Source organism: Chlorocebus sabaeus, chromosome 9 (genome assembly GCF_047675955.1).
Source record: "Chlorocebus sabaeus isolate Y175 chromosome 9, mChlSab1.0.hap1, whole genome shotgun sequence".
Lineage (NCBI taxonomy): Eukaryota > Metazoa > Chordata > Mammalia > Primates > Cercopithecidae > Chlorocebus > Chlorocebus sabaeus.
The window spans coordinates 5,233,994-5,258,381 of NC_132912.1; the positions used below are offsets into that span (position 1 = coordinate 5,233,994).

At 38.6% G+C, this 24,388-nt stretch overlaps 1 protein-coding gene and 1 non-coding gene across 2 annotated transcripts; one reads left to right on the forward strand and one right to left on the reverse strand.

Moving 5' to 3' along the window:
- Positions 1 to 9,347: 9,347 nt before the first annotated feature.
- Positions 9,348 to 9,480, reverse strand: LOC140712540 (U8 small nucleolar RNA). The gene has a single exon (XR_012094141.1). It is a non-coding gene; the product is annotated as a U8 small nucleolar RNA (small nucleolar RNA).
- Positions 9,481 to 10,320: 840 nt separating this feature from the next.
- On the forward strand, positions 10,321 to 24,042 carry LOC140712355 (aldo-keto reductase family 1 member C3-like). Its single transcript, XM_073018690.1, has 9 exons — positions 10,321 to 10,442; positions 12,513 to 12,680; positions 13,536 to 13,652; positions 14,887 to 14,964; positions 15,411 to 15,533; positions 18,194 to 18,303; positions 18,573 to 18,738; positions 21,954 to 22,036; positions 23,812 to 24,042. The coding sequence occupies exons 1-9, from the start codon at positions 10,359 to 10,361 to the stop codon at positions 23,852 to 23,854; spliced, it is 972 nt and encodes a 323-aa protein (XP_072874791.1). The 5' UTR covers positions 10,321 to 10,358; the 3' UTR covers positions 23,855 to 24,042.
- The last annotated feature ends 346 nt before the right edge of the window (positions 24,043 to 24,388 follow it).

Sequence of the window (24,388 nt, forward strand, 5' to 3'; positions counted from 1 at the left end):
AATCCTATTCACAATAATCAAAAGGTGGAAATGCAAGTGAGCATCCGTAAATAAAAGGATAAACAGAGTGTAGTGTATACACACAAAGGGACATTATCTAGTTTTGAAAAGAAAGGAAATTCAGATACGTGCAGTAATAATGTTGAACCTTGTGGATATTTTATTGAGCTAAATTAACCAGACACAAAATGACAAATACTGTATGAGTCCAACTATGTGAGGTGCCTAGAATAATTAAATGAAAGACAGGAAGTAGAATGGTGGTTGCCAGAGGATGAAATAAGGGGAAATGGGTAGTTGTTTAATGAGTAGAGTTTTAGGTTGGGATGATTAAAATTGTAGTATATGTGTACTAGTGATGCTTGCTCAGCAAGGTGGATGGACTTAATACCAATAAACTATTGTTTTAAAATGGTTAAATGATGAATTGTATGGTATATATATTTTACCACACTAAAGAAAAGGTTTAATGACCAATGACAAAGCCAGGCTACACTGAAGATCCACACCCACTTCCTTCTTCCCTAGACCCTGGAGAAATGCAGAGATGCGGGTTTAACCAGGTCTATCAGGGTGTCCAGTTTCAATCACTAACTGCTGGAACTGATCCTCAGACAAGCCAGGACCCAAGTATAAGCCCACCTACAACCAGATGAGCCCTCAGGGCCACTGGGGCCTTCTCTGACTTTGTGCTCTTCACACACTTCCTTACATTAGAATAATGTAATTTCTCAGAATGTTGTGCTTTATTTTTTTAAGAGAATGTCAAAGGCTAGCCATGACACTGTTATGTGTATTTCTTTTAATTTTTTCATAATTATTAAATAATGTAATTGTTCAGAATTAGCATCAGAATTATTTCATAAATATTGAATAATATAATTGTTCAGAATTGGAATTAAATAATGTAATTTAGGTCTCCAAAACTTTTTTATTTTCAATATTTGTAACTTTTATTTTCAGTTCAGGGGTGCATGTGCAGGTTTGTTATATAGGTAAACTCACGCCATGGGGGTTTGTTCTACAGATTATTCTGTTACCCAGGTATTAAGCCTGGTACTCATTAGTTATTTTTCAAAATCCTCTCCCTTGTCCCAATTTTGATAAATTCGTAGAGGCAAGAACCTGAATAGAGTGCATTCAAAAAAGTGTAGGAAGAGAAGAATTAGATACAGAAGTGTAGAACGTATTCAAATCATGGGTTATAAGTACCTCAGATAACTGACAAGTCCATGGAGAAAATAATGGAGACAAATGATAATTTTCTTTGAGATGGCGGAAAAAACAGCATGCCTACATGCTCTTAGGAAGAATCTAGTAGAAACAGAAAAATTGATGATGCAGGAGAGAGAGGACGAGAGCTGTTGAATCATGTAAAAATTCATTTCCTATTTCTGCTGTAAAAAAGTCATCAAAAATGTTGTGGCCTGAAACACCGTAACTGATTTTTTCCCAGTTCTGGGGATTAGAATTCCAAAATCTGGTTCAACAGGCTAAAGTCAGGGTGGCCACAAGGTTGCATTTCTTCTTGAGGTTCTAGGGGAAAATGCTTTTCCTGGCAATTTCCAGGTTCCAGAGAATGCATTCCTTGGCTCATGGCACTTACTCTATCTTGCAAGTTAACTGCATGGCATCTTAGGATCTCTGTCCTATGTGTCTTTCCTTACATGTCCTCTTTGATTGTGGCCCTCCTGGGTCCCACTTGTAAGGATTTTGTGATTACATTGTCTATCCAGAGAATTCAGGAAAACCTTATGATCCTTAACATAACCACATCTGCAAAGTTTGCTTTGCCACGTAAGCTAACATAGTCACAGGTTCCAAAGATAAAGGCATGAGTTATTGGCAGGGCAGGGGGAGGGAGCACTATTGAGCCTATGGTACTAGCTTGGTGGAGAACTTGAAGCAAGTAAGCCTTAATTATCTCACCTTGCTAATAGAAAGTACTATATCACCAGTCACTAGGTCCTGAAAAATCTAGATTTCATCTCAGATATAAAGAAATAAAAACCTATTCCTTAGCTCTGATATCATTTATATTCTATTATATGTCCCCTTCTAGATATAGTCCCTTTATTCCCTTAGTTTACAATTATTTCCCAGGATTTGTGGACATTTTTTTTTCACTGTACATGCAGAAAACTCCAGCATTTCTGTTCTTTACATTGTCAACAACTGAAAGTTTCCACTCATAGTTAGATTATACTTCAGGCAAATACTTCCATGTTAGAACTCGTACTGACAAGGAATTACTTGTAACTGCTCTGTCTATGAACCTTTAACACACTTCATACTAATGAAGCCTCTTTCTCTTTGATTTTCACTACACATCAGTTCATCAAGTTCTTGATTCATTAAGGGTTGCGGTCATTGGGTCTCTCATCTTTCCTCTTTCCATTCTTTCAATCTCCACACAGGTTTACATATTCAGATTTGCTTACAAAATAAACTAAATTGAAATCCTCAGAGTACACTCATTCTCTCTAGATTTCTCCTTTAGGTTTTCTGCTGGTTGGGATCTCTTCTCCCTTTTACCTGTTGATCTGTGCTTGTGGCAACCAAACGGGATCAATGTGCGTACAGCCAGAACAAATCGCCCTGCTTGTATTTTTGTAGGCTGTCTTGCCAAAAGCTAAAATCCTACACCAGAGGTTGTTATTCATTTGATCTGTAGTAAAGTCTAGGTATTACCATGTTTTATTTATTTTGTTTTTGAATTTGTATAAAATTAAGCTTTACAAGTGCAGTTTGGCACGTGGATGTATTGCACAGTGGTGAGGTCTGGGCTTTTAGTGCAGCTATTACCTGAATGATGTCCACTGTATTTACCCAATAATTTCCCAGCCTCCCAGCCTTCTGAGTCTCCACCAGTGGAAGAAAGAGGATCCAGTGGGCAGGTATTAAGTGCCTATAGGTGTGCCTAGCCATGGGGTTGGGAAACCTCTGCTCTTTGATGAATTTTAAAGAGATTATTTGGGTTTTCTTATAATTGTTTTTGTTGGGTTGAGTTCGTTGTAAATTTTGGATGTCAGTCCCCTTTTTGATTCACAGTTTGCAATTATTTTTCCCCATTGTGTAGGTTTTCTGTTCCCTGTTGATTTTTTTTTTTTTTTGCTTTATTTGTTTAATTAAGTCATATATGTCTCTTCCTATTTTCTCATTTGTGTTTTTGAAATCTTAGTCTGAGTTCCTTGCCGAGACCTACTTAGGAAATTTTTGCCGCAATAAATTTTCCTTAGATTTTCTTCTAGCACTTAATAGTCTCAGGTCTTACATTTAAGACTTTGATTTATTTCCAGTTATTTAAAAACTTGCAAAGCTATTTTGAGGTATAGGCAAGGTTGCAAATATCTAACTTTTTAAAAATATCAATTTTTCATTATGGATTTAGGGGTTAGGATTGTATTATCACCAATATGCATTTTACTAGAAAAGCTTTGCTAAGGTCACTCATGTTTATTTCCTTGCACTTGGCATGAGCTACAGTGGGAAGAGTGCTGCAGCCCAGCCCTAGCCAATGCCACATGAGAGGGACTGTGCTGCAGGCTTCTGAGAAGGTTTCTCTCACATCTAGAAGAAGCTTGTAAGATGCAGCTGCCCCTCTTCTTCAAGTGGCTCTTGTCCTGTTGCTCTGGGAGATCTAAAATTGCTGCAGCAGCCTCCACCCAGCCTGAGGATGACATCAATAAACAGAGGAAGAAGAGTCAGGGAAAAGATGAGAGAAGTTACAGATGCTCCTGGGCGACCCCCAGAGCTTACCATTCCTTAGACTTCTTGATGTGGTGCTAACAGATTTGTATGTGAAATGCGACACTTTCCTGATTCCCCTTGCAGGACTTGTGACAGGGGTGTGGCTCACCTGTTCAAACTCCTTGAAGAGAGGGGAGCATGGAGATGGGCAGGTGCACAGGCCACGGCAAGCGCTTTGGGCTCTGGCTCCATGATAGCGTCTAGGTGTGGGTGCCTGCAACCACAGTGTTACAAAGCTCTTTCAGCTTTGCCATCTGCACACAGCTTGAGTCTGCAGCTCCACAGACTCTCTGACTTATCTCTAAAGCAGAGGGCCAGTGTGACAGCTTTCTGTATCCCAAGCTCTTGCCAGGCATCCCAGAAGAGTCAGACCACATGTGGGCTCAAAGGATGAGTGCAAGATTTTATTGAGTGGTGGAGGCAGCTCTCAGCAAGATGGATGTGGAGCCGGAATGGGGGAAAGGAGTAGGAAGGTGATCTTCCCATGGAGTCAGGCTGCCCAGTGGCCGGACTCTTCTCCAATCCCCCAAGGCCAAACTCCATTCAGTGTCCAATGTCCCTCCTCTTCCCTCTTTCTCCGCGTCATTGTTTGCCATCCATCTGGTTGCCTCCTTGTCTCCTCACCTGCTGGTCTGCCCTGGATCTTAGGTTTGGAAGTTTATACAGGGACAGACTGGAGGCATGGTGGGCCAAAAGGCAAATTTTGGGAGTGTGAAAACTGAAATGCCCGTTCTCATTTAGGGGCACAGGTATCCAGGCTGGAGGGTGGGACCTTTGCTGGGAAATCACCCTCTTCTACCCAGTATTTCCCTGTCTCCTGTCCATATCACATGGAGTTTCAACCATTCAGAAACAGGTTTTTCTCACCTGGTTTTATGCTAATCAAAACAACTATAAAAATGAATAATTTTCTCTTTACAACCTCCCCTGCTGTTGACCTATCTGGGAGTGGTCAGAAGGTGTGCAAGCTGCTGAGTTACCCTGACTGCCTCAACTCCAGTAGATTGTAGGGGTGAACAATAGTATTGAGAAATAGTAAAATAACAAACAGTGCAGAAGAGGCAGGCATCTCAAAAAGTGCTTGGTGGAATCATCACTCATCCAGAGTGAACACGGTGACACAGTTGTTTCTTCAGAGTTCACTCTATGAACAAACTGAGCAATGTGGCATTTACTTTAAATTTCATGGGTTGTGAAATTTCATCTAATGTCATAATTAAAACTTCCTACATATTGCTTTAGGCATCTCTCTCTTTTCCCCAAAATTTTCTCCAGGGCATCCGCAATACCTCAGCCTCCTCCACAGCCTCCCAGCTCTTCCTTTTTCCTCCTGCACGGCTTTGGGCGTCCCACCATTTCCCGCAGTAATGCAGCAAACTGTGAGTTTCCACAGCCTCTCACAGACATGACTTCACCCACAAACCTCTGTGAGACTCAAGCGTACCCCTTCTTCTTCACATAGATCCTCTTCACCCCAGAGAATTGAGTCAACCAAACAGGAAATCTCAGGACAAACAGTGCTGGCAAACATCATTTTGTTTAAAGTGTCATATCAACATATATTTGTTGAGAAACTATTTGGAGTTCTTTGCAAACTGTAACACTTGTTTAGGAAAAAAGATAGGGAGAAGAAATTAGGATCAGTTATTTACTTGAGGCATGTGAGTGTTCTTCATGTATGACTCAAGGACATCCCATTTCTTTCCTCCCCGGTCTTCCATCTTACATCTGCTTTCCTCCCTCTTCCCATGTTCCTTTCCTCATGTTCCTCTCCCTCTCCCTCACCTATAGGACTGAGAATTCCTGTGGTCTCCTGAAATCAGTTTTTTTCCACCACATTGTATACGAGCTGTGGAAAGTTTTAGTTCTTGTCGACTCCATGACCCACATTGGTCAGGCAGAAGCTCCCGTGTAAAAGGTACCCCTTGAGCATTGGCAAGGTGCATGACACACACTTGGTCACTGGAGCAAATGAGTAGAGAGTGATAAATAGAAGAAGGGAGCTTTGAGCCTGAGCTCTCTGGAGCATAAGAGTGGTTGAGGCTTGGCACTTGCCACCTAGATTTCAGACAATGTGTCAGGAATCCTGGATGTCCAGAAAGAAACCTGTTCCAGGGCTGGAGTCCCAACATAGAGCTTTTATTTAGGCAGTGTTGAGCAATAATATGTGGTTGGAGTTCTGCAGAGGGACCCCATAGGTGCATTGCGTAACGAAGCTACGGGAGAAAGGCCTCACCCCTAAAAATTCCAGAATTATAAATCTACCAGCTGCTTACAACTTCAGCCTGGAAAAGCCAGGGGCATTAAACTCCAAACTGTGAGGGCAGCCATGTGAGCTGCACCCTGCAAAGCCACAGGTACAGTGCTGCCCAAAACCCCAGAAGCCTACCCCTGGCACCAGTGTGCCCAGAATGAAGAATATAGGGTCACGGAAGATGATTTTGCAAGTTTAAGATGTAATTTCTGCCCTGTTGGGTTTATGACTTGCATGAAGTCTCTTCTTCTTCTCTTTCAACTGACATTTCCCTTTTGAAATGAGATTGTTCAACCGCTGCCTATAAAACCATTGTAATTTGGAAGTAAATAACTTGTTTTTGATTTTACCGGCTCATAGCTGGTAGAAATTTGTCTTGGATCTCAGATAAATCTTTGCATTTTAGACATTTAAGTTGCTTCTAAACCTGATAAGGCTTTGGAGATTCTTGAGATAAACTGATTGGATTTTGTATGTAAGAAAGAAGTTTATGTCTTCAGCTTTTTGTTCTTTATCTACTCAACTAACAATATTTTGGGGTTTCTATGATTTTTTGCTGAAATTTGTATTCCCTTTTTAATTTATCTTGTGCATAATCTGTAATTATTTTCTTTGTAGTTACCATTGAAATGACATACTGCATCCTATAGTTATACCATCCACATTGAAATCAATGTGAACTTCGATTCCTTACAAAAACTCTACTTTTCCACACCTACGTTTCCACTTCACATTATTGATGTCACTAATTACAACTTTATATGTGGTGTACATGTTAACAGAAATATATTCTTATTCGTACACATTTGTAATGTAAATCTTGAAGAAAATGACTGTAAAAAGCAAACTTTCACAAATACGTGTTTCCACATTTTTCTTACACCTACCTTTACGAGAGGTCTTTATGCCTCTATATGACTTCATGTTGCTGTCTAAAATTCTTTCATTTCAAAGCAAATTACTCTCTTTAGCATTTCTTGTAGAGCAGTTCTAAAGGCAATGAACTCCTTCCGCTTTTACATCACATAGTCTTAATAACTTTCTAATTTTTAAGAAATAATTTGGCTGGGCTGGGTATGGTGGCTAGCGCCTGTAATCCCAGCACATTGGGAGGCCAGTGTGGGGAATCATGAGGTCAAGAGATTGAACCATCCTGGCCACTGTGGTGAAACCCCGTCTCTACTAAAAATACCAAAATTAGCTGGGTGTGGTTGTGCCTGCCAGTAGTCCAAGCTACTCAGGAGGCACAGGCAGGATAATTGCTTGAACCCGGGAGGCAGAGATTGCAGTGAGCTGAGATCGCACCACTGCACTCCAACCTGGTGACAGAGCAAAACTCCATCTCAAACAAAAAAAATTTTTTTAAGTTGGAATAATTTTTTTTTGCCAAGTATGGAATTATTGGGTGAAATTATTTCTTTATTGATCACATTTAATATATCACCTACTATATCTTCCAAAGACTCTCATAAGAAATCTGTGGATCATCTTGTCCAGGATCCCTTGCACCCCATGCATTATGTTTCTCTTCCTGATTTTTATTTTCATTGTTGTTGTTGTTTTAGATGGAGTTTTGCTTTTGTTGCGCAAGCTGGAGTGCGATGGTGCAATCTCGACTCACTGCAACCTCTGCCTCCCGGGTTTAAGCTATTTTTCTGGCTTAGCCTCCCGAGTAGCTGGAATTACAGATGTGTGCCCCCATGCCCAGTTAATTTTTTGTATTTTTAGTAGAAATAGGGTTTCACCATGTTATCCAGGCTGGTCTCAAACTCCTGACCTCAGGTGATCCGCCCACCTCAGCTTCCCAAAATCTCTTGCTATGTAAAGATTATCTCTTTGTCTGGCTTTTAGAGTTGGATGATAACACATATAGGTCTGAGTCTCTTTGAGTTTATGCTATATGCAGTTCTTTAAGTTGCCTGAATTTGTAGATTCTTGTCTTTAACCAATTTGAAAAAGTTTTGATGATTTTATTCTCCAAATAATCTCTCTACCATCATGGGTTTGCACTTCTCCTTCTGGGAATCCAATACTATCATACTGGTTGGCTTGAAGGTGTTCCATAAGTCCAATAGGACCTGTTCACATTTCTTTATTCTTGTTTCCTGTCCTTAGACTCAGGAATTTCAAGTGTGGTATCCCTATGTGCATTGAACATATCTTCATCCTTCTCAAATTTGCTATTGAAACACCCACTGGTGAGTTTTTCATTCAGGTATAGTTTTTTAGCTCCAATTTGTTTCCTTTTCTTTTTATAGTTTCTGTATTATGACTATACTTTGATTTTCTTTTTTTTTTTTTTCAGATTTTCTGTAGTTCTTAATCCATAGTTTTCATTAGCAATTTTAGCATATTTAAGACAGCTGTTTAAATGCTTCTCTACTAATTTTAATGCCTGTGATTCTTCAGGAATGATTTCTACTGATTTATTTTCTTTCTCATAACGGACTGTGATTTCTTGTTTCTTTTATGCCTTGTTATCTTATTTTATTTTTTTGAGCTGGAGTCTTGCTTTGTCACCAGGCTGGAGTACAGTGGTGCCATCTTGGCTCACTGCAACCTCTGCCTCCCGGTTTGAAGTGATTCCCCTGCTTTAGCAGGGGAATCCTGACTAGCTGGGTCTACAGGTGCTCACTACTACGTCCAGCTATTTTTTTTTATTTATTTATTTTAATAGAGATGGCGTTCCACCATGTTAGCCAGGATGGTCTCCTCCTGACCTCGTGATCTGCCCTCCTTGTCCTCCCAAAGTGCTGGGATTACAGGCATGAGCCACCGCACCCAGCCTGTATGCCTTGTTATTTTATTTAACAGGGCATTTAAAAAAAAACAAAACATCTTTTTTACTGTATATAGATTTGTTCTGTCATGACAGTCATCAACTCATAAGTGTGTCAGGTTCTCAGTCAAGGCATCAGCCCTACATAAAACCTCAAGGCCTTCTTAGTTTGTTTCTGAACACGCACCTACATGGATTGTTTTTGCCATTTTATTTTTCCCCAAATAACCAATGGCTTTTGAATCGCTTAGTATTAAAAAATTTCACATCCCAGTTTCTCCTCAATGACTTAGATGGACTACTGCATGTCTCTTCCCCTAGTCTTTTGCCTGTAACATCTGTATGTGTATAGTCACCCTGAATTTCTACTGAGCTACTGAGCCACTCCATAAATAAATAAGTTTATTTCAGTCAATTTTAGATACTTTCTGATGTTTCTATGAGTCATATGGGAGTCTTATAATCCACCATCTTGTTGAGAAATTTCAATATCTTTATAATATTACATTTATGTTAATGTATAACAATTTACTTATGTTTCAATTTCTGTTTGTTTTATAAGGAAGCAAATAGAAGCAATCATGGCACTGCAAGTTGTGACTACTCCAAGATGTGAATCATGGATCATGCAAACTACATTCATGTTCTAACCTGCCCTCCAAAGGGAGAATGAAGTAAAAATTATCCCATGTGAGGATTATTCACCAGTTTATATGTCATTAGTTACCAGTTTTTCTTTAGGAATAATGTTTAACAATATTATAAAGTATATCTAATAGTTATCAGGTTTTTGGCTTGTTACTTTTTGATAGTAACTCATAAAACTGGCTGGATAAGACAAATAAAATAGGCACAGTTTGCATATTACAAATTATATCCAAAGTCCAAACGCTGTTAATAAGAAATCCTCCAATAAAACCACATCAAATTTTATTTTTTATTTACACCCACATCAGGATTACAACTTTATCAGGACTGCACCTTGATCAGGAAGGGATATTTCTCTCATAAGGCTAATAAGAAAGAAACAATAAATTTGCTGATGAAAAAAGTAACACATTTTAAAATTGTAACTTTAATTTTTAATTGAGGGCAATATTTTAAAGAAATGCTCATTAGTCATTCCTTTAAATTGTGTGTGTGTGAGAGAGAAAAATGAAAACTAGTCATTTCAAATGCTGTACGATACAGAAGGAACATCATCATGGCACAAACCAAAAAGAGCTTAGTAGCTCCTTTTCTGTAGTCTTATGTAAAGTCACCATTTGTTCTACAAATCTCTTTGAATAATTTATATCATATATATAGAGATTTGGAACAGCAAAAATACTTGTGAGAGAAATTAATGAGTGTATCACGCCCTCCTGATAATTTACTTATGAATTTTCTTAGATAAGAAACAGTTGAACTGGCTTCCATTTTTATCACTGCCTGTGTAAGATTGCCTCTGTCCCTCCTCTCACATGCTGTTGGTTAACTCACAGTCAGTATGTCCAGGGGCGTTGCCAGCTAATTGCTCTTATAGCCTGTGAGGGAGGAAGAAAGAAACATTTGCCAACCAGACCAGTGACAGAAATGGATTCGAAACATCAGCGTGTGAAGCTGAATGATGGCCACTTCATGCCCGTCCTGGGATTTGGCACCTATGCGCCTGCAGAGGTAATAATAATATTTTTAGTGTTGAGAGTTCAAAGGAGCTAGAGTAAGTGGAAGCTAGAATAAGTGGAAGCTGACCAGGTTGTCAGGCTTGTATTCCCAAGTTACCTGCATGACTCTCCTTTAAACGTCAGTCTTTGTTCTGCAATGCAGTCTTGTCACAGGGTCATCTACTGCTTATTTGGGGCACTGTTTTGTCTTCTGTTTATGTTTGTTTCACAGCTTGTCAGAGTCTATAAAACTCAGCAGAAAGAACACGGCCTGCCTGCTCCCTCTCTTGAAGATTGATTGCAATGGGAGTGGTTTCTCTGTTTCTTTGTATAGTTGAACAGATATTTACTTCTTCCAAGAAGACACAATTCAGAGGAATATTAATGGCAAAAGTTAGTGGAGACAGGTTGCATGAAATCTGTTGGGAGAGTATCACTGTTCTGTTGGGTGGCCTTGAGCACCAAACTGTAATACTAGAGCTGGACTAAAGAGAGTTTCCCATGTACTACTCTCAGCTCTGGGAAAATTACCTGAAACGATAAAATATCCTCATTTTAAGAAAAAAAAAAATACTAGAACGTAACAAAGAAAATTTAAATTCTTTGTCTTTGTTAGTATGGGTCAGATTTGTATAAAAATACTGTAACAGAGAAATTTCTTGTTTCTCTGATGAGAAAATTAATGGAATAGATTTTATTTTCTAGACTTAGCTATTTCTACACTGGAGGAAAACTTGTATCTCAAGACTGTCTTCGGAATACAATGTGTGTGAATAGGGACTAGTTATATAAAATTTGAGTCTTGCATTTCTCATCTATAAGATATAAGTATTTACAAAGGGACATTTTGAAGGTCATTGACAGGAGTGGTTTACTTTAATATAAATTGTCACGGAGAGGAAGTAAAGATGAGAACACCACTGAAGCTCCGGCCTTGGTAAGCCTTTGAGTGCTCGCACAGCAAAGAAATGATCAAGGATGGTATGAGGAGTGGGCTGTGAGACCCAGTATCTAGTTCCTTGTAATTTCATGGGAAAAAGAAAGCCTCTGAAATACTTTCAAGATGGGAAAATAGTTGGATTTGTTTCTGCTTTTGTCATTTAAAAGATATACTTTCAAATCTGTATCCACATTTGTTAAATAAGTCAATAATTTTAAATTTCACTGCAATCATATGTTTCCTAAAAGACTTGCCTTGAATTTATGGAGCTGAACCCCATTTTGCTAATCACTTACACCTTGCATTCTATTTCTTATACAAATCAATATCCTTAGTGTATACATCTTTACTCCTAGTATTTAGTTCTGTCATGCAGACAGAATGGCCAAAGACTGGGTAGAAAAGGCTTAACATAATAGACTGCTATCCATAGACAGGACTGTTTCCAGCATAAACCTGCTGATATCAGATAAGGTGGATTTCTCACTGTTTCCTAGCTGATAAGAATGGTGGTTCTACGTAACAGTTTGTGTAAACTGTGGAGTTTCTGTGCACCTGCTTTCTTTTGGAGACTGGAAGTGTTGTGTCTTCTAGGCAGAGTGAGTCAACGTAAGAAGTCCCAGACAAAATCTTATTAATGGAGTATGTAGAGAGCATCTCTTGTAGACAACAGTTCACATACATTGAAAAAATATGATGCTGGATAAAGTCAGTGCGTTCTGTGCAGCGACAGGGTGGGAGAGGAATCGCAGGAGCTTACACTGCATTCCTTCCTAATTCCTTCCATGTGGCTATTTCCTCATGTTAATTTCACCATACTAAAAATAATTAAGATTATATCTATAACCAGAGGTTGTGGCCTGTTAATGTTGCCAAAAAATCACTGAACCTGAAGTTGTTTTAGGGATACTTCCAAGCTACTGGTCAAGCAGTGATTTTCTGGGACTGCAGAAGTTCCTGCTATGCCCAACTTTTATTACTAACCAGGAAAGACCCAGACAGACTGGGATGGGCTTATGATTCCACAGACAGAACTCATCCAAGAAAGGAGGAAAAGGTGATTTTTGTAAAAGTTACTGCTTGTGGCTGAACTAACTCTCAGGCACATCAGTCAGAAAATACTACCTTTGGTTGCTCCCCTAGGTTCCTAAAGATAAAGCTCTAGAGGCCACCAAACTGGCGATAGAAGTTGGGTTCCGCCATGTTGATTGTGCATATGCTTACAATAATGAGGAGCAGGTTGGACTGGCCATCCGAAGCAAGATTGCAGACGGCAGTGTGAAGAGAGAAGACATCTTCTACACTTCAAAGGTACTGTGCCTATGATGAGCATGTGTTCACATGTGTTTAATGTGTTTGTGTGAAGATGACAATTCTATGACTGAATCAGTAGTTGTGGGTGAATTTTGCTTCTGGGTTCAAATTTATTCACACACATTCACATATTAAAACTGAAATCAAACTCAGGAAATGATGATCACTTTTCATTTTGTCTGCGTTCCAATTTATGACCTGAAAGTCCCTTTACTTTTTTGAGCTCCAGCTGCCATCAGTGTGATTTGACATGCGGTATAGAATCACAGAGAACGATAGTCATGCTATGATTTTTCTTATCCCCTGGGTAATTTTCTAAGATTTCTTATTGTTCTCTCAACTGCTATCTTTATCAGTGAGATAGAAAGCAATATAAGAATGCTGTGGCAGTATTAAATAATAAATTCTTAAATTGTCCTAAATTGTGTCCAGCATAGTGAACATGTTCAAAACTTGTTTTACCCCCCTTTTAGGTTGCTTTAGTTTCTAAGCAACATAAATAGCTATTCTTAAGCATTGAGTTGAATGGATAGGAGAATTAGACTGTTAAAATTAGTTGTAAACTCTACAGAAGATAATTCAGGTAACAGCATGGTTGTTACTTGATACTAACGTTTACATTTTAAGAATTTAGTCCTATTATTCAGTAGATGTACAAACTATACATCCAACATATAATAAAGTTCATAAGGATAGGTCAGAGCCAAAGGAATCATGAGAAGGAAGAGAATATGTTTGCCAGTGGTCATAAATTTTGAAGCAGTAGGAAAATATCTAAATATTAGATGGCAGAAACTAATAAGATTTGTTCAATATTCATTCAAAATCACCTCCATTCTTTAACCTCTGCAGCTTTGGTCCACTTTTCATCGACCAGAGATGGTCCGACCGGCCTTGGAAAACTCACTGAAAAAAGCTCAATTGGACTATGTTGACCTCTATCTCATTCATACTCCATTGTCTCTAAAGGTATACAGTTTGAGTATGAGCATAAAATTGCACTTCTGCTGTCGTTATAAACATTGTTTATATGAATTGTTGAACAGAGCTTTTTCTTAGGAGGATGTAGGGATTATTACATGGAAGAAGAACCGTAAGTATAACACCTAATTTCCTTTCTTTTGAGTAAATTTTGAATCCTACTTCTCTAATGCACACCTACAAGAGAAGAGTATAGCAACCTCAAAGCCTCTTCTTCGAAAACTTGAGGAAATTACAATAGTCTTTTTCAAGGCAGTGTCTTAGTTATGGCTTTTAAGTCCATCTCTTGGGAGGTTCACAGACACAGAGTTTCATGCGTTGTGATGCCCAACAAAACTGCTGCACATGTGGTACACAATGAATTTCTACCATCTGTCCCCATTTCAAGCTGAAGCAGATTTGGCAGAAGCCGTTATGCATGGTTCTTATATTAGAAACCCTTAATGTGGACTTGTAAAGCTTTATTATTCTGCTGCCTCTTCTTTCACAATAGAGTTTGAAGCTGTATTTAGCCATAAATTACTGTGTAGTGTATAACTTTTGATTTAAAGTTACAGGAAACTACTCAGGCTAGTTAATGCAAAAGAGTTTACTGAGTTATGGGAAGTCAAAGACATGGATACATTTAAGGATATGAAATAGTCTACAAAAATGTATCATTTGTCTATTCTTATCTCTAAACTCCAACACTTTTATTATTGTTGACCCAAACTTTTTCATTGGTGGCAATTATGGCTTTGGAGCAGTTCAAGGCTCACGGTCATCACCCTAAGAGAGCTCCTCTGGGTCTCCCAACTTCTGCTGACCCTGTGTGATTCACAGTCCTGCCCATAGACTATCAAATCTTCAGTTGGTCTGATATTCCCACCAGGTACAAGAGTACTATCCATTATTTTTGGATATCAAGGTATCAAAGAGAGGTACTTCAACAGAGGAAATTAAAAGGGCAGAATAAAGTGACATAAGTCAACTATGAAACTCGATTAAGACCTAGAAAATGGTCCTTTTCCATACATATAACATTTGTAAGAGATTAGAGGAAGCTTGTCTCCTGAATACATTCCTTACACCTTCATATGTAAAACACATAGCACACATCACTTTCTGGAGCATTGTACCACCTGTCTCATGGAGGATGAGTGTCCTTAAAGGTATCTGGGATCACAGCTATGGGTGGGGAAATTAATTTATGACATCATTAAAATGACTGCTTCTATTTCAGCCAGGTGAGGAACTTTCACCAACAGATGAAAATGGAAAACTAATATTTGACATAGTGGATCTCTGTACCACTTGGGAGGTGAGTGCTTGGCGGAGAGGACACAGAGAAGGAAGACAAAAAGAGAAAGTCTGTTTCCCAGATTCAATAGTAAAGAATGGAATATGCACCATTAGATCTAGAAATTCAGAAACTACAAGAGTAGTTTTGGTGAGATGACCCGGGAAAAACACATAAGAGGAATGTTTAGAGAGTGGGGCACAAGACTTGGGGGAAAGGAGAACAGGAATCTCTTTCCTTGCCTGTGCATTAATCTATCCAGTTTCCTAAGGAAGAGAGAGAAATTCTTACTCTTGCTGCCACTATCTTCTTCCCCTATTTGCTATTTGAATTTTTCTCTTCTTGACAATCACTGCTAGCTATTTTCATTGTCATATTTTGAAAGTTGTTGTTCTCACACTTCTGTCTTGCATTTGTCATGATAAGCCAACTGCACAAATAATTCCTCACAACCCCTTTCTCCCCAGGCCATGGAGAAGTGTAAGGATGCAGGTTTGGCCAAGTCCATCGGGGTGTCAAACTTCAACCGCAGGCAACTGGAGATGATCCTCAACAAGCCAGGACTCAAGCACAAGCCCGTCTGCAACCAGGTGAGCTCCCTTGGCCTCCTCTCCTTTCGGTTCTTCATGCCCCTCTTCCTGTCCTATTGTCAAATATCTGTTTGTTTTGTCCCACTTATCTTTGTGAAGCAGAAGATTCTAGAGAGCAAAGCTTCTGTCAAAAAAAGGCATGAAGATTTCTTATTTGTACCATGCTTAGAAAAGTATTAGGGAAAAATTGGAATGAGTTTAATGTCGAATTGTATGTAATATTTAGGGGAGGTCCATTTGATCAAGGAGGCCTGGAGTCATCAATTAGAACTCAAGGAAAGGTGAACTTACCTCTAAGGTATGAAAGATGACCAGAGAGTTCATGGGTGAAGGTGGTTTGGAGGGAATGGTGTAGAGATATGAAGCTATGAAAAGATGAAATGAGCTGTACATAAATAGAGTTAGAATAAGAGAAGAGAGGTACTAGGGGTTTACATGGAATTTGGATGCCTGAATGCCTCTTCTTGATATTTCAAGAATTCTTGACCAGGGTCATAGATATACTAAAAATTAGCTGCAGACAATGAAGGTCATCCATGTCAGAAAGCGAAAAATTAGGCTGGGCGCGGTGGCGCACGCCTGTAATCCCAGCACTTTGGGAGGCCGAGGCAGGCGAATCACCTGAGGTTGGGAGGTCGAGACCTGCCTGACCAACATGGAGAAATCCCTTCTCTACTAAAAATACAAAAAATTAGCTGGGTGTGGTGGCACACACCTGTAATCCCAGCTACTTGGGAGGCTGAGGCAGGAGAATCGCTTGAAGCCGGGAGGCAGAGATTGTGGTGAGCCAAGGTCATGCTATTGCACTCCAGCCTAGGCAACAAGAGTGAAACTCCATCTCAAAAAAAAAGAAAGAAAAATTACCTGTTTATGGAGATAACTGTTCACAGTGGAAGAAATCAACACTGAGGAACTTTAGCAGAACATAGACCTGACCTATCATTGCCCATATCTTAGTCTGCTACTTCTCTTTGGGGTCTGTCATCCAATCAATTGTTTAAACACATCTATCCTATGCATGGTTTTTTCATAGCTTAGGAATAAGTCCTTTTTTTTCCCCCGAGCTATTGTTGATTCCAGGGCTCCTTGATCAAATTGACTCCCCCAAATGTCACGAAAAAATTCAAAAGTAAAGTCACGCTACCTTTTTACTAATTTACACTTTTGTATTCTTACTTTTATACAACCTAGAGCCAATGAGTAAAGATCTACAATTGAAATATGAAGTATATAAAATTTGTGAATGTGGCATAATGATACAGTTCCATTATATTAAAATAGAAACATTAAGAAAATTAATGCAGTTTTAATATTATTCCTTCAATTTTTTTATGACAATTTTCAAACTTTCAGAAAATTTGATAAAAATAATACACGATTCAACATTATTATTTATATTCAAAATTGTTAACACTTGGCCACATTGCCAAATATTTATGGCAAATATTTATGTGGGTATATCTGCATAAATACATATAATATTTTCAAAACCTCTTCAAAATAAATTGGAAAGATGACAATTTACCTCTACAGGCCTAAATATTATGTCACAGAACTGAAGATATTCTTCCAGTTACAGTATAATTATTGTATTTAAGAAAACTAACTGCAATGCCCTCATGTCGTTTAACATCCAGTCGATATTTGAATTCCCATTGTTTAATGGAAGTGTCTTTTATGGCACTCCCTTTTAAAACAGGATGGAAATGAGTTGTAAGATGATCTGTTCTTTATAATCATATGTTTTCCATTCAGCAATTACTAATAATCCACTGGGTGATGATTCTCGACAGAAGAAGTCATATTCCATGACAAATTTTCACATATGATTGTGTATACATCACTAATATTTTTGTATTTTATGGTTATTATTGTATTTATTATTTTTTGGAGTTTTTAGATAATCATTTTCAATTTTAAAAACTTATTTAACTATTCTTATGTGACGTTTTACTATGAAAAAAAAAATCTTTCACCAAATCAAAATGAAGAACAAATATTCCTCAAAGACAAAGTACAAGTTTAATACTTTCCTCTAAATATCAATTTCCTGATAAAGAAATTACTGTAATAACCACCAATGGTAGAGGCAAATTATTTTGTTCTTTCTTGCTCTCTCAATATCTCCCTCATTACTATGGACTTGGACATTTTTCCTTAAGATTTTTAATTAATTTTATTAATTTTTGTTAGTACTTAGTCTTACCCAATGGGTCAATTTTTTTCTTGATGCTGAAATCTATCCAAACATCACCAGTGACATTTCTTTGAAATTAGTGCTTTTGTCTTTCAGACTTGCCCCCATGAGTCCTTGACCAAATTCTTGCTTTCTGGCACAATCTGATGCCAAAGGCTCTAAGAATCTTACTGTATCCCAGATATGGAATTTGTTACATCTCCTTCTAGTTATCAAAGGTCTTTGGAAGCCAGGATCTGCTTCATAGATGAACTTCTGTTCAGAAATGGCATTTCTATTTATACTTTTAGGAGATATGGATATAAAATGTATTTCTATGAAAAAGATTATTACTTGACAATAATATCCTTAGCTCAGATATAATACTATACTGATTATTATTCAGCTTCTTCCCTTTCACCTTTTTTATATTAACACAATTATTTCATATAAATTGATTCTTCTCTCTTTTGGTCAACTGCAGGTAGAATGTCATCCGTATTTCAACCAGAGTAAATTGCTAGATTTCTGCAAGTCAAAAGATATTGTTCTGGTTGCCTATAGTGCTCTGGGATCTCAGCGAGAGAAGCGATGGTAATAAAAACAATGGGACCTTTACATAAACCTCCATGTTGCAGAAAATGTGTTAGTCAGAGCATCCTCCGTTTCCTGTAGTCTCAAGTGACTCAGAGAGAGGAGAGAACTGCATTTCTGATGAGATCTCAGATGATGCTAATGGTGGTGCTTGGGGGCCTCGCTTGAGCAGCTCTGGTGCAGAGTGGACAACTTAGTCTGTTTAGGGAACCGCTTAACAAACTGCATCCCCAGCTTCAGGGCTTCAGCATTTCCGCCTTTCCTTCCAGGGTGGACCAGAACTCCCCGGTTCTTTTGGAGGACCCAGTCCTTTGTGCCTTGGCAAAAAAGCACAAGCGAACCCCAGCCCTGATTGCCCTGCGCTACCAGCTGCAGCGTGGCGTTGTGGTCCTGGCCAAGAGCTACAACGAGCAGCGGATCAGAGAGAACGTGCAGGTGAGGAGCTGGGCTGTGGCCCTCAGGGCTGCTGCACAGTGTGCTTCCCACGTGTGCTTCTTGTAAGGCTCTGAGGACACACTTAGGCCAGCTCCATTTCCCTGTATTTCCTACATGAACGCTTTGCGTGCATCATAAGGGTTTCTTCTACTCTGCCACAGGAGATGCAGCACAGGTAGAGAGAATTAGGATGGGACCAAAAAAAAATGGAGATTTTTTAAATTTCAGCATTAAGTTGACAATCTACTCTGCATCCCTGCACCAGGAACATCATTTTTTCATGTTGTGTTTTTTGTTTGGTTTTGGTGTTTGTTGTTGTTGTTTGTTTGTTTGTTTTTGAGATGGAATCTCGCTCTGTCGCCCAGGCTGGGGTGCGGTGGCCGGATCTCAGCTCACTGCAAGCTCCGCCTCCCAGGTTCCCGCCATTCTCCTGCTTCAGACCCCCGAGTAGCTGGGACCATAGGTGCCCGCCACCACGCCCGGCTAATTTTTTGTATTATTATTATTATTATTATTATTTTTTTTGTAGATATGGGGTTTCACTGTGTTGGCCAGGATGGGGGTTTGGGAGCTTTTTTGAGACGGAGTCTCGCTCTGTCTCCCAGGCAGGATAATTCTCCTGCCTCAGCCTCCTGAGTAGCTGGGATTACAGGGGCCTACCACCACGCCTGGCTAATTTTTGTAACTTTTAGTAGAGAGGGTGTTTCGCCATGTTGGCCAGGCTGGTTCCAAACTCCTGAACTCAGGCGACCCACCTGCCTTGGCCTCCCAAAGTGGTATTACAGGCGTGAGCCACCTCTCCTGGCCTCCTCTTCATGTTCTGAAATGAGGAGTTGCATTAGGTGTTCTTTAGTCTAACCAATCGTTGTGGAATTTTTATTTCCATTTCTTTGTACACTCAGTTAAAATGTCACATATTTCATCTCTTGAAGTTTTCTGTTTGTGTACTGCCTAAGTCTTTGACTATTAGTTGTTTGTCTTTTTTTTTTAAGTATAGGAGACCATAATTATACTATTAAATAGAGTTGTTAAACAAATCACCCTCAACATAGGGGTTTAAGATGAAAACCCCTTATTTGCTCAGGATTCTCTAGTTAGAAAATTAGCATGGCCTCAGCCTGAACTTAGTCAAGTTCTGTTCTTGGCTGGGCTCTCTCTCACGTGTTTGCAGGACAACGAGATAGCTCTGCTTCAAGATGTCAATGGGACATTTGTCTGGGTGCCATTTTCTCCTCCATATAGTTCAACCTCCAGCCATCCAGTCCAGACTTCACCTCACCACATGGCATGATCCCAAGGCAGTGAGTGGACACGTGCAAAAACCTTTTCATGTCTAGGCTCAGGGTTGCCACACCATTGCTTCTGGCAAATCTTACCCACTAATGCAAGTTACAGGACAGACCAGACTCAAGGGATGGGTAAATAGACACCACCACTTATTGGAAGGCGCTAGAAATTCATATAACCAAGCAAGTGGATACAGGGACATGTGACTGGAGGGAGTATTTCTTATTAATCTATCTCATACATATGACTGATTAATATATGATGGATTACTATATATGTGATAGGTTAATCTATATGATGGAATGATACATATATTATAGTTTAATAAGATGTATATGATAGATTACACATATTATATATACATATATATATTCCAGGTATTACTCCTTTAGAGATTCAGATGTATTATTGAAGTACCGTCTCCCAAATTGCATCTGTGTTGTGATTTTCTCTGAAATTATGTTTTCATGATCAAATGTTGTTACTTTTCCTGTAATTAAATTATTCATGCCTCTTTCCTGTGGTTGATGAGTGGCATGTCTTTTCTTATATTGGGAATGTGACAAATCTTTTAATATGTTATCTTGCAAAATTGGTAATTCTCTTTACTTATAAATTAGTTGTAAATTCAAATGAATTTCTTTTTCAATGTAAAATAACAATCCAAATGCACATGGAATTTCTAAATTGATATCAAAGGGTCCCACCAACAATTATTGAAAAGCATTCACATTTGCTCACATATCTTGATTTTTTACCTCTACCATAAATGAAACATTCACAAATAATATCCTGCCTCTCTTTTGTCTTCAATTGACTTACTTTTCTATACTGTCTAAATAATGAAAGGTCTTGCTACCAGAATGGTACAACTTTTATTCTAACTCTTTATTTTATTTGATAATATTTTGATTATTCTTGACTATTCTGTTTTACGAAATTTTGAAACATCAGCATCCATGAAAGAGTACATACTTTATTCTTTGGTTGATATTGTAATGAAACTGCAGCTCAATGTGAAAAGAACTGACTTTGTGACAATATTGAGACTTTCAACCCATGATGAATTTCCAACTATTTAAATGGCCTTTTAATATATATTTCATTAATTTTGTAACATTCTCCATTAAACCATGTGTATATAATTTCAAACATTTATCCATAGAATACTGAAAATTATTGGAATCTCTTGATAGCGTTTTCCTTTTTTGTGGATTTTCTAATGTATAGAAATGTTAAAAGAAAAATGTAGTGAATACCTTTTACCTAGACTCATTGTTAGCTTGTTAATGTTTTTATTCTCTCTCTCTCATTCTATCACTATTACAGAGTGATTTATTCAATTTACAGATTTATTCAGTTCAATGTGTTAGCAATTAGTGACATCTTCTTGATGTTTAAAGTCTCTCAAATTTAGAAAGATACACTTCAAGCCTGTATCTGTTTCCTTTAAACGTGAAATTGTTAGTATTTAGACAATTCCTGCCTTGAATTATGTTGAAAACAAATGTTTGCATTATACCAGTTTATTAAAGAGATACAGAAATTCAACAATATCTATTGAACTTACTACGTAATCTTACGTTATTTAAAAATTTGCCTCTAGATTCTTATGGGTCTTCTAAGTATATGACCCTATCATGTGTGCACAATGTCAGCTCTGTTTCTTCTCCATTTTCTGTTGAGATTTTCTCTTTGTCTGCAGTTTTGTGCAGTTTCAGTATATAATATCTAAGTATGAATTTCTGCTTATTTTTCATGTGATATTCATTGACCACTTGAGTGTTTAGAGATGACTTCTATAACTGTTTAAAACTTACCAGTATTTTAAGTATTGTCTCTGCACCCTACTTTCTAATATACTCATGGGTTCACAATTGGCAATTATGCAATCTAAAAATAATAAAAGTTTTTTATTTCTATGATAGGTTTTTGAATTCCAGTTGACTTCGGAGGACATGAAAGCCATAGATGGCCTAAACAGAAATCTCCGATATTTTAACAGTGATAGGTAAGTTTCCTTTGTAAATGAGTGACCTAATTTATTTTTGGAGAAGAAATGTAGGATGGGTGTTGAGCGTGACCTCCATACCAGAGGGACAGAGGCCAATGTGAGTCAGAGATGAGACAGGAGCTTTCTGGAACTCTCCTGCTGGATTCACTCCAGAGCTCTGTTCTCTAGCAGGTTGAGTGGACAGGGATCAGCATGGGCCAACCTGTGCCTCTGCTCTCCTGATTCCATGGCACATTTCAGAGCAGCCCACGTCATTGCCAAATCTGCACCTTCCGTGCAGGCCTGATGTTTCTACCACTGGATGTGCTGTGGATACTGCCCATGTCACCTCATGAGATGTTTCCAAATCTGTGCTCATATCACATTCTCCCAAACCTGCTCAGCTCCTTATCAAACCAAAGCCATTTCCATCAACTTTGTGGTCCAGGTGCCAATTCCCACCTCCTTCATATGGAATTGCTTGCTAGATCCTGTCAATTCAGCATCTTTTATTATTTTGAATGTTTTTCCTCCTTCTCCTTGCATGTTTGTTCATGCCCCAAACTCTGCTTTTGCCTCCAGAAAGGCTTCCTTAGGGAGTGAATAGGAGCACTTGTCCTTGACTTCCTGCAATATGGAGATCTCAAGGCAGAGAATTTTTTAAAAATTAAAATCAAGGAAAGCGTGTGGAGGCACAAGCTCCATTGTTGTATATAATTTGTAGCCGATAAAAGATCTTCACTACTCCTTCATGGTCTAAGGTTCTAGGATTCACAGATGGTCATTCATGTAATGAGGGAAAAGCAGAAGTTATGGCCGAGCGCAGTGGCTCACGCCTGTAATCCCAGCACTTTGGGAGGCCAAGGTGGGTGGATTGACTGAAGTCAGGAGTTTGAGACCAGCCTGGCCAACATGGTGAAACCCTGTCTCTACTAAAAATACAAAAATTAGCCAGGCATGGTGACACTTACCTCTAATCCCAGCTACTTGGAAGGCTGAGGCAGGAGAATTGCTTGAACCCAGGAGGCAGAGGATATAGCAGTGAGCTGAGATCACACCACTGCACTCCAGCATGGGTGACAGAGTGAGGGTCCATCTCAAAAAAAAAAAAACAGCAGGAAGTTATGTAACTGCTGCCAGTGGAGATTTTAACAAGTGATAGGGTGAGATAGTGTGTGAAAAAGCATAAGCACGGTGGCCCTTCATAAGTGCCTAAAAATGGATAGATTGTTAATTTTTTTTTAGTTTAGAGGAAAATAAAGAATAAAAAAGGAAAGCACATAAAAGAAAGGAAGAATAGTGAGCATCAGTAATTCTTATCATCAATTAAAAATGTGATAAGATGGCGTTTTTCTTTTCCTTTATATTTCATGTTATTTCTATATAAGAATTTTTAATGCATTGTATCTCCTTGGATATTAGACCCCATGTCATATACAACAATTTCCATTTCTGAATCTTACAAAATATATTGCATACAGTAGGCTGTAGTAGGCACAGTATAATCAGAGTATCTCTTTGCTCTGCTGACAGATGTACAGGAATATGCTTCAATATTTGACTTTGTGTGTTTTACGTGTTAACTTCCAGAGAAGGGAATATGATTAATTTATTATTTTGAAAACACATATATTATGAAGTCATGTTCATAAAGGGAAGAAAGGCAGATTCTACAACTAGTCAGAAAATAAACTTCTTAACATTCACACTGATGACAGCTTCATAGAAATCACTTTACTACTCTCCTAGTAATGGAGTCATTGCATTCATATTATACATTATTCTGTTTTCAGTCTCGCTAGCCACCCTAATTATCCATATTCAGATGAATATTAACATGGAGGGCTTTGCCTGAAGTCTACCAGAAGCCCTGTGTGTGGATGGTGATGCAGAGGACGTCTCTATGCTGGTGACTGGACCCATCATCTCTACTTAAATCCATTCTGCTTAGCGACTTCAGTCAACCAGAGCTAAATCCACAGGCCAGAAAGACAATAAATTTTTATCATGTTGAAATAATTGAATTTTTTTCCCACAGATTCCTTACCTACTCTGTTCTGTTAAGAAAGTGTGTGTGTGTGTGTGTGTGTGTTTTCTTCTGGCTCAGTAGGACCAAAAACTATGATTTGCCTTTAAGTTAGGAGTGGGAGTGGGGGAATAATAACCATTTATAGACATACTGTAGTGGGACTGCAGTAGAGCTTTCAGCCTCTAGAGAAGGAGCAGGTGACAGGTGTGGACCAGTTAGTGCCTCTCTAGCTCTTTTAGGAAGAACACACACAGCATGAACTCTGGAAGGTGAGCAATATTGACAGGATGAGCAGCAATCCACAGGCTCCCTACAGCAGCACAAGGGTCAGAGCTCCTGGA

Bases quoted from the DNA above. Each gene is read 5' to 3' on its own strand.
- LOC140712355 (XM_073018690.1), top strand. From the start codon at position 10,359: ATGGATTCGAAACATCAGCGTGTGAAGCTGAATGATGGCCACTTCATG. The intron at 15,534-18,193 runs GTGAGCTCCCTT...GGTCAACTGCAG, and splicing joins ACAAGCCCGTCTGCAACCAG to GTAGAATGTCATCCGTATTT. The intron at 22,037-23,811 runs GTAAGTTTCCTT...TTCTGTTTTCAG, and splicing joins CGATATTTTAACAGTGATAG to TCTCGCTAGCCACCCTAATT.